At 53.9% G+C, this 10,543-nt stretch overlaps 1 protein-coding gene across 1 annotated transcript in view; it reads right to left on the bottom strand.

Moving 5' to 3' along the window:
* Positions 1 to 10,543, bottom strand: part of LOC103811288 (fibrillin-2-like) — a gene marked incomplete at both ends in the record, with an annotated part of 34,558 nt that overhangs the window by 1,458 nt on the left and 22,557 nt on the right. Inside the window, 16 exon segments of the mRNA XM_009084251.1 lie at positions 533 to 604; positions 898 to 1,034; positions 1,599 to 1,734; positions 2,068 to 2,193; positions 2,407 to 2,475; positions 2,969 to 3,130; positions 3,568 to 3,690; positions 4,052 to 4,174; positions 4,588 to 4,713; positions 5,041 to 5,163; positions 6,338 to 6,460; positions 6,896 to 7,021; positions 7,124 to 7,249; positions 7,480 to 7,602; positions 8,299 to 8,424; positions 8,980 to 9,105. Of these exon segments, the coding sequence (XP_009082499.1) occupies positions 533 to 604; positions 898 to 1,034; positions 1,599 to 1,734; positions 2,068 to 2,193; positions 2,407 to 2,475; positions 2,969 to 3,130; positions 3,568 to 3,690; positions 4,052 to 4,174; positions 4,588 to 4,713; positions 5,041 to 5,163; positions 6,338 to 6,460; positions 6,896 to 7,021; positions 7,124 to 7,249; positions 7,480 to 7,602; positions 8,299 to 8,424; positions 8,980 to 9,105 (1,947 nt within the window).

Here is a 10,543-nt window from a genome sequence, read left to right as displayed (position 1 = left end):
GGAGCCTGCAGGTCATACCAGCCTAGGCAGCTCTGCAGAGGTTTGGCTACACAACAGAGTCACGTAAGACTCACACAAGAGCCAGACAAGTCAGAGGAGCTGTGGGATCACTGGCAGAGCTTGCAAGGCACATGTTGGGAAGGTCCTACCCAGAACATCCACCTTGTGCCTCTGCAGTAACAGGAACACTTGCCCAGGCTCTGGGACCAGGCTGGAAATGGGGACTCCATGGGGTCACTGCAATACTGAGATGTCTCTGGGGTCTCTGACTCTACTGCTGTGCCCAGCACAACCCCCCACCAGCCCCCATCAACACCCTCTGTTGCACTTTCCTCCTGGGAGGAGAAGATTAACTCATCTCCCTCCACTTCACTCCCACCTGGCACTGCCAAGGCCTCTTTTCCTTGTCTCTCCTCTGCTCAGGGCTGAATTTAGTAAGAGAGGGGAAGGGAAGAAGCTCCCAAGCACCATGGGATGACAGAGGTGGGTCAGGAGCACACCTGGTACTGCAAGGCATGGAGGATCTACTCACCAATGGGCTTCCCTGTGTGGATATCGATGATAAACCCTGGGGCTTGGTTCCCACACAGGATCTGGTACTCCGCTGCAAGAGGAACACCAAGGTCAGGGCTGTGCCCAGGGGGCAGAGTGGGGTGAAAGGAGGGGGATCTGGTACTCCGCTGCAAGAGGAACACCAAGGTCAGGGCTGTGCCCAGGGGGCAAAATGGGGTGAAAGGAGGAGCTGGAGTGAGTGTCCACCAGACAGGAGGAGATCTACATGGTGCCCAGCATGGAGTCACAGGGGTTGGCACAGAGAGAACTCAAGACATGATGATCTCCCTTCTCCCCCTGTGTGTGGGAAAAGCAAGGGGACAACATGGCATGAGGATGACTTACGGCTGGCTGGTGTGGGACAGGGCTCACAGGGCTTGTTCCAGGCCTTGCCAATGTTGTAGGAGCAGCAGCACATCTTCTTGGTCATGTTGAAGGAGAGCTCGTTCTCACATGTGTCGTTGTAGTTGCGGTAGCAATGTCTGCAAAGGTAACACGGGCAGTGGCTCGTGCCAGCCCTGGGAAGGAGTTCTGCCAGCCCCAGGGCACCCACTGCTGGGGACATGCCACCCCGTCCTGTCCTGGGGCTCAGGGACTGCAGGGGACACAGTGAGAGGCCAACAAAGTGGCTGCAGCGATGGACTGAAGCTCTGCTCCAGAGTGACGGCGTTGGGTCCTGCACCATACCCCATGGCAATGCTCTGGTGGGTCTCTTGATGCCCCCCATGAGAATCACCCTCCCTAAAACTGCTGGGGGGTGAGCACCAGCCCCTCTGGCATGGACAGGGATATGGACATGGACACCAGCCTCACTGCAGGGATGCAGTGAGGCACTGCTGAACTCAAGTATCCCAAATCACAGAGTCATTTAGGACGGAAAAGACCTCCAAGATCATCAAGCCAACCTCTGATCACCTCCTTGTCAACTAGATCACAGCACTAAGTGCCACATCCAGTCACGGAATTCCAGCACTTCTGCTCCACCCCCTCAGCCATGACCATGCTGCCCATGGCACAACCCCAGGCCCTTCCCTAGGGATTCAGACCATGCCATACCCATGCAGTTGTTTCCCCCGTTGACCTGCATGTACTCAGGAGGACACACACAGGTGTAGTTGCCAAGGGTGTTGTAGCAGGTCCCAGGGCCACAGATCCCAATGTGGGCAGAGCACTCATCAATATCTGCCAGATAAAGGAGAGTGGAGGTCAAAGCACTGGGCACAGGTGGAGAAGGGTCAGGAGAGCAGAGACGAAGAAGGGTCAGGAGAGTGGAGGTCCAAGCACTTGGCAGAGGGTCTGACATGGGGTTGGGCTAGGCTTGGCATGAGGTATAGATGGCCCTGGCCCAAGGACCAGGCACTGGGAACAGGGACAGTTGGTGATGAGGATGGGAAGTCTGGAAGAGAAAGGGGAAATGATGATGCCAACCATTCCTTGAGCTGCCCAGCCACACTCACAGCTCCACAGCCACCCCCAGCAGGCCCACAGAGCAGCAGGGCCACCACAGTGCAGTACCTTCACAGATCCTTGTGTCTTCGTTGAGGTAGTAGCCCAGGGGACACTCGCACTGGAAGCTGCCGAAGGTGTTGACGCAGTTGCCACCTTGGCACAGCCCTGGCAGCTCCTGGCACTCATCAATATCTGAGGAAGGAGAGCAGCAGGAGGTGTTCACTGCCTGGCAAAGCTGTGCTTCACCTCAGGACTCCCAGAGGGTTCACACCACCACCTCCAGCCATGTTGGTACCCAAGGTGTTGGAGCACCTCCAACACTTGCTGTTCATCATTTGCTGGTCAGTGGGCAACCAACCAGGCCAATGCCAGGGCAGATAGTCCCTGGGGTTCAGAACAACTTACCTTCCAAGATGACAGTGATGGGGTTAGGCCTGAAACCTTCTCCTCCAGGGCACAAGGTCTTGTACTCAGCTGTGGAAAAAGTCAGTCAGGGAGGTCCTGAGCTGAGCAGCTCCCAGGAAACACAGGGGTAGGGAGAACCAGGAGAAACCCAGCAGAAAGAGGCCATGAGGATGGTGGCAGTGGGCCAGATGGAGCAGCTTGACTCTCACCACATGTTAAGCCAACTTAGCTGCTGCCCTGTCTACCCTTGAATAGGCTCATTCCACATGCACTGCCCTCCCCCAGCCCACTGGACTAGGAATGAAGGATTCCAAACTGGATCCACCAGGCACAACCAGTGGAATCCCCTCCACCCCACGTCCCTTCTCCCCTGCCCTTGTCAATTGACACAGCAGGGTTGGCTTCTTATCCCTCAGCTTCCTTTTCTCCACCATGATGACAACAAATCCTGACCTCAGGACCTCCAGCCTGAGTTTAGAAGCTATAGGGAAGCAATCCTTGACTCTCTTCCCTGCCCATCCAGCCCATGCCCAAGTTGACCCCAGACACTCCCCCAACTCACTGGTGTTGGCTGGAGGACACAGCTCACAGGGGTTGCCCCAGGCTCGGCCCAGAGAGCAGCAGCAGGATGCACGAGTGACCCCAACTCCAATCTCTGCACTGCAGGAGATCCCTCCATCTCCTCGGTCCTGGGTGTCCAGGAAGCAGTTCCCAACACGAGTATCTGCACCAAGACAGGGTTGGGTGAGCAAAGCCTCTCCAGTAAAGCTTGTGTACACAAGAGGAATGGAATCATGGAATCACAGCATGGGTTGGGTTGAAGGACCTGAAAGATCATCTTATCCCACCCTCTGCCATGGGCAGGGACACCTTCCACTAGCCCAGGTTGCTCCAAGCCCTATCCAACTTGGCCTGGAACACTCCCAGGCAATAAGAATAGCTCCAGAGCTTCCCTAGAATAACATTGCTTCAACAAGTAGACCATCCATGTGGGTGACACAAGATGGGCCATGTGGGTACTCTTCTCTTGCTGGGTTAAGCTCAGGTAGGGCAGAGTGGTCAGTCACCATGGTAATGGCCAGTCCAGCTCTGAGGAACCACCAAGAAGGACCACCAAGGTGTTGGATGGGAAGTGTGCTCTCCATGCAGGTCCTCACTCACCCACACAGCCCACACCGGTGGGGTTCAGCTCAAAGTCCTGAGGGCAGTTGCAGAGGTAGCTGCCAGGGGTGTTGACACACAGCCCATTGATGCAGTTGACAGGGTCTGCACACTCATTGATGTCTGAAAGGGTGGAAAGATGGAAACTCAACAACTGAGAGGAAGATTACCCCCAAACCCACAGCCCCAGGCCTGTGTGTGTCCAGGGTGTATCCCCACACCATGGGATTTCTAAGGCTCTTCATGTGATGGTCAGCAAAGCCCTTCCAGAAACAGACCTCACCTTGTCCTGCTCCCACCACCCTGCCCAGAGGCAGAAGAAAGGAGCAGAGCCACACAAGGTCCTTCCTGGTCCACCTTCCAGCAGCACAACACATCACCACATCACACAGGGATGCTGAACTGGCTTCAGGCTGCTGGTGCCACCCCCTGCCATGGTTGGGGCAAGGTCATAGAGCAGTGGTCCTCATCCAACAGCTCTTACCTGTGCAGTTGCCTCCACTCCTGTCCAGCTCATAACCATCGTCACAGGCACAACGGAACATCCCAGGAAGGTTCTGGCAGGTCCCAAAGACACAGATGTTCTGGAAGGTGCATTCATCAATGTCTGCAAAACAGGGAATGCTGGGGACTCAGGGCCTGGCAGAGTGAGGGCCAGGACATCTTCTGCTCCCATGTCCAAGCAGAGCCACAGCCCAGCTGTGGGTAACCTATCTCAGCATGGTTCTGGTGCCATGGGAGATCATCTCCTGGGTGAGCGGAACCACTCCTACTCTCCCACTCCACTGGTTGTCCACATTTGGCATGAACACTTGGCTTAGCCCAACCTCTCTGAAGGCTGAAGATCAACCAGTGGAAGAGGTGGCACCTCAGGAGCTTTGCACCATCAGGTGATGGGGAGGTCTTGCTTAGGTGGGTCTTGTTTAGTAATGGATCAGGTGGTGATGGAGCAGTGGAGAGAGGCCAGAAAGGAGGTGGCACTGACATCCTGGAGCAGCAGTCAGAGCTCTGGACACTTACCCTGGCAGGCCTTGCTGTCCTCTGTGGGGTTGAAGCCCATCTCACACTCGCAGCGATACCCGCCGGGGGCGTTGAGGCACTGCCCATTCTCACACAGGTTCACGTTGTCTGCACACTCATCCACATCTAGAGACAGAGCCAAGGGTGAGACTGGCACAGTGCCCACCCAGACATGGCACCTTCCTTCAGCTTGCCCAGAAAACTCCCACAAGCTTGTCCCACCCCTCTGTTGGGTGGAAGTGAGGAAGGGGCTGCAAGACTCCTCATTGCCTTGATGCTCCTCAAACAGGTGGTAAATCCCTACTGAAGGTCACTGTGGTGCAAGACATGCTGCTGTGGGTTTGGGGAACACCTGGTTTGGGGACTCCCAGACACAGCCAGGCTGGTGGTAAAGAGGGGCTGATTCCATATCCCAAACCATGTTCCTGCTGCCAGTTGAGCCTGTGGCCTCACCTGAGCAGGAGAAGCCATCGCCGTTGAAGCCCTCTCGGCAGGCACAGCGGTAGGAGCCAGGAGTGTTGACACAGTTGGCATTCAGGTTGCACTTATGCTCTTCAGTTGCACATTCATCCAGGTCTGGGCAAGGAGAACACCTAGTCAGTGGTGTGGGTAGCTACAGGGAGCCCAGGAGACTGTCCAAGCACTTGTGAGGCTCCAACACATCTCTTGGAGCCTCTATGGTCATGACCATCACACAGCCAAGCTCACCACTAAACCATGTCCCCATGTGCCATATCTACATGGCTTTGAATCCCTCCAGGGATGGGGATTCCACCACTGCTCTGGACAGCCTGTTCCAGGGCTTGATAACCCTTTCCATGAATTAAGTTTCCTCAATATTCAACCTAAACCTTCAATTCCAACCTGAACCTCCTCCGGCACAACGTGAAGCTATTTCCCCTTGTCCTGTCACTTGTTACGTGGGAGATGAGACTCCACCTGGCCTGGACAGCCTGTCCCAAGGCTTGATAACTCTATCCATGAACAAAATTTCCTTAATATCCAACCTGAACCTCCCCTGGAACAATCTGAAGCTATTTCCCCTTATCCTGTGACTTGTTACATGGGAGAAGAGACCTCACTTGGCTACAAACTCCTCTCTGGGAGCTGTAGAGAGCGAGAAGGTCACCCCTGGCCCTCCTGTTCTCCACACTGAGCTCCCTCACCCTCTCCTCATCAGACTCCTGAGGCTCAAGGACACTGGGTTGGTGGCACCAACCCAGGTGCCACCTCAGCCTAGCCTTCAGAGGTGCCCACAGAGCAGCTGGAGACTGGAAGATGCTCTTCTGGGCTGAGAACTCACCCCCCACCTGGCCTGGACAGCCTGTCCCAAGGCTTGATAACTCTATTCATGAACAAAATTTCCTTAATATCCAACCTGAACCTCCCCTGGAACAACCTGAAGCTATTTCCCCTTATCCTGTGACTTGTTACATGGGAGAAGAGACCTCACTTGGCTACAAACTCCTCTCTGGGAGCTGTAGAGAGCGAGAAGGTCACCCCTGGCCCTCCTGTTCTCCACACTGAGCTCCCTCACCCTCTCCTCATCAGACTCCTGAGGCTCAAGGACACTGGGTTGGTGGCACCAACCCAGGTGCCACCTCAGCCTAGCCAGGTCCCTCAGCCTCTCCTCATCAGACTCCTGAGGTTCAAGAACACTTCCAACCCAGGTGCCACCTCAGCCTAGCTTTCAGAGGTGCCCACAGAGCAGCTGGAGACTGGAAGATGCTCTTCTGGGCTGAGAACTCACCGTTGCACTTCAGCCCATCTCCGAGCCAGCCCGTGCGGCACTTGCACTTGAAGCTGCCGGGGACGTTGATGCAGGACGCGTGCATGTCACAGTTGTGGGCCCCAATCTCACACTCATCGATGTCTGCAGGAGGGAAGGACAGCACAGCTCACACAGCTCAGCTCTCCCAGCACAGGAGAGGGGAGGCAGGTCCAGTCCTGCTCATGGGTTTGGTTGTCCCATGAGTCTGAACCTCACGGCATGGGAATGAGGTGTTTTGGGGACAGGCTGGAGTGGAGCTTTGAGCTGCCTGGAGTGGAGTCTTGGAAGATGAAGCCAAAGGAAGGGCAAGGCCCTGGCTTGGCTATCAACTACAAACAGGTCCATCCCTGTCTCAACTAGCCTTTCTGGCAATCTCTTCCTGCCCAGGAGGGTCTCCCCTCATGCAGCCACATCCATGGGTGTCCCAGCAACTCCCACACCACACCCTAGGGATGGTGTTGTCTCCATGGCAGCTGTGAGAGGTGTTTGTGAGGGCTCCCACCAGCACCCCAAGATTTAGGACTGATGAGTTCCCACCTGTGCAGCCTGTGGTTCCCTTCTTAACAAAGTAGCCCAGCTGGCAGTGGCAGATGAAGGAGCCCTTGGTGTTCTCACACTCGCCGTGGAGGCAGATGTTGGGGTTGAGATCACATTCATTCACATCTGCAGGAGGAAAAGAACCATGGAACATCACCAGAACCTTCTGGAGCCCTTCCTCCATCCAACAGCAGTGCTGGAGTGCCCAGGGCACTGCCTTGTGCTCACCAATACAGGTCTTCATGTCCAGGGATGCCATGAAGCCATCGAAGCAGAGGCAGCGATACTCCCCGGGGATGTTGGTGCACTGCCCACCATCACAGATGTCTGGGTTGTCCTCACATTCATCAATATCTACAGAGAGGAGACCATTGCCAAGGGATAGACAGTGAACAGGCATTGTGGGATCAGGAGGGAGGAGCTTTGTATCAAATCATGGAGTTTCTGGAGCATCTAAGAAGGGTTGGGCATCATAGCACAAAGCAAAATGAGACCCATCACCCTGAAGCCAACATTGTGGCCAACTGCTAGTGGACACAGAGGTCCCTGAGGCAGCACCTGAGAGAGTCAAGGTGACAACTCACCTGCACAGGATCTCTTGTCTGGCATCAAGGCATAACCTTCACTGCAGCTGCACTCATAGCTGCCCTCCGAGTTGGAGCAATGGGTGTCACAGCCCCCGTTGGTTATGGTGCACTCATCGATGTCTGGGGGAGAAGGGACAGGTCAGGCAGCTGCCTGGGTCACAGGTTGGGTTGTGTGCCTTGCAGCAGGTGGGAGAGGTGCTGAAGAGGACACAAAGCTCTCCCAGCAAGAAGAAAACACCTCATTCCTTCTCTCCAACCACTCACAGTGGTCTCACAGTTGATGACAGTCCCTTACCAGTAGTGCAGGTTTGGTTGTCACTCAACCAGGAGGGTCTCCTTTCATAGAATCATAGAATCATAGAATCATCAAGGTTGGAGGAGACCTCTCAGGTCATCAAGTCCAACCCTTAACCTGTCACTGCTGTAAACCCTAAATCCTAAGCCACAGAATCATCAAGGTTGGAGGAAACCTCTAAGACTGAGTCCAACCACTAACCTGTCACTGCTGCAACCCCTAAACCATAGAATCATAGACTCCTCAAGGTCGGAAGAGACTTGTAAGATCAACAAGTCCAACCATTTAACTGTCACTGCTGTAATCCCTAAACTATAGAATTATCAAGGTTGAAGGAGACCTCTAAGCTCATCAAGTCCAACCCTTAACCTGTCACTGCTCTAACCCCTAAACCCCAAACCATATCCTCCAGCTCCAGAGGCCTTGAACCACTCTCAGACACTCCACTGAGCATCACACCAGGAGGATTCTGGGTCATACCAGGGTCTTGGCATGGCTACATGGCACAGAAGACCACTCACCAACACAGCCCTGCCTGTCCAGCGTGGCCTGGAACCCTGAGTCACATGAGCACTGGTAGGTGCCGATGACGTTGACGCAGCGACCATTGCGGCACAGGTTGTCACTGAGGGAGCACTCGTTGATATCTGTGGAGGGAAGAGCAGTTTGAGCAGCCAATCATGCTGGTGCCACGCTGGGTATCATTTGGGGCCAACCCCTGGGTGTTCAAAGTGAGTTTGTTGTTGCCCTGTTGGTCAGTGTTCAGTGAGCAGCAGAATGGAGAACATAAAGACAGTGAAACACCAGGAATGATCTTGGTCCTTCTTGGGTAAGTGTGTTCTACCCATATATCATGGAATGACAGAATGGTTTGGGTTGGAAAGGACCCTAAAGATCATCTCATTCCACCCCCAGCCACGGGCAGGGACACCTTCCAGGCTGCTTGGAGCCTTGTCCAACCTGTCCTTGAGCTTCTGCTCATGGTCCTGCCCTTGGCTCCTCATCATGTCCCTCAAATAAGTGCCACAACTCTGGGTCCTCCAAGCAGGTTGATCAATCTCTGTCCAACCTGGCCTGGAATACTTCCAGGGATGAGGCATGTGGGATTAGAAGAAGATATCCACACACCCAGCATGAGTTCCAAGTCTTCTCACGTGATTCCCCTTGAACCCTCGGGGTACCACAGCCTTCCATCATCTCACCTATGCAGGTGTTGCCTTCAGAAGTCAACTCATGGCCAGGGGGGCAGATGCATTCAAAGCTGCCATCAGTGTTCATGCAGATTCCACCTCGGCACAGCAACGGGTCTCGCTCACACTCGTTGATATCTGCAGGGAATGGCATGAAACAATGGTGAGATGTCCTCTCTCAGCTGGTTTTCCAGGGAACAGTGTGGTCCTGCTGCCAGCACCACAGTCCCATCACCAGAGGGACAGGCCAAAACAGCAGGAGATCCCAAAATGAACCTGTGACATTCTCAGGGTATCAAAAAGGAGAAGGAGGAGATGATCAGTGTGAGCTGTGGGAACTCACAGCTGCGTGGAGAAGACAACCCCCATGCCAGTGGCAGGATGGGGGGGTAATTTATGGAATACAGGGAATAAAATAGGAAGAGAAATAAATGATCTTGACTCCTGCCATGGATTGAAGTGGTTTGAAAGTCCAAGCCAAGGCAGAGAGAGCAGAACAGTAAGACTAGGTCAGCCAGACGAGTCAGTCTGGCTAGACAGACAAGGAGAAGAACATGGAATGTCAGGAATTAGAGGACAGCAAGAGTCTGGCTGAGCTGTTGGAGACAAACTGAGGTATTGAGGTCACTGAGGATGTTTTACACTACAAACAAGCCTTGCTAAAGTGAAACCAGATGAGTCTGACAGAGTGAGAACAAGGACTGGGCAGAGGAATGAGCTGAGGGTAAAGGAGGATCAAATGGGAAGGTGGAAGGAGCCTGTACAATCCTAACTGCACAGAGATGGGGATAGAAGAGTGTAGAGATCCACCAGAACGTCTCAGGAAGGAGCTGATCCATGATCCAGCCTGGGGAACTGAACAGGAGCCTCAGGAATGGTTGGGGCTGGTATGAAATTGCTGCAGGCCCCAAGGAAAGGTGGAGAAACAACAACAGCTCAGTAAGTATCACACACAAGACCTCACACACACACGAGACCAGGTCGAGAGACATGTCAGCAAAGACTCAGGAAAGGAGCTCAGGAAAAATAGGATGAATCAGCAGATTCAGGGCTGGAAGAGACACAATCAGAGCCACAATCAATCCAATCTCCTTCTCAGCAAGGTCTGTCTCCATCCCTCGTGCCAGTAGAGGCACTTGATTTACCAACACATGGGAGGTGGATGAAGCAGTTTGGGAAGATAAGTGTGAGGGTATGGATTGGGAACCACAGCAGAAGGTCTACAAGTGAAGAAACATTCTGCCCTGGTGCTTGAAAACACTTGGTTTTATGTAAGGGCATGACATCAATAACGCCTGGAGAGATGAGGATGTGTTTAGAGTGGATCTCAGAATGGTTTGGGTTGGAAGAAACCTTATAGACCATCTAGTTCCAACTCCTTGCCATGAGCAGGGACACCTTCCAGTGGCTGAATTCATCAGTGGCCAAATAAACACTAGATGGGTAACACAAGGCTGAAAAGTAGGAGTTGAGACGTCACACAAGGAAACAGCCAAGTGTGTAAGAGAGTTGGAGCTCAGAGCCATGGAGGCCAAGCTGCTGCTGGGCTGGCAGAGCTGCCCTGGGCACTAGCCAA

The sequence above is a fragment of the Acanthisitta chloris genome, unplaced genomic scaffold, assembly GCF_000695815.1.
Source record: "Acanthisitta chloris isolate BGI_N310 unplaced genomic scaffold, ASM69581v1 scaffold1691, whole genome shotgun sequence".
In the NCBI taxonomy this organism is placed as follows: Eukaryota; Metazoa; Chordata; class Aves; order Passeriformes; family Acanthisittidae; genus Acanthisitta; species Acanthisitta chloris.
The sequence above is the reverse complement of the archived record's forward strand: the minus strand, read 5'-3'. Positions and strand labels throughout refer to the sequence as shown.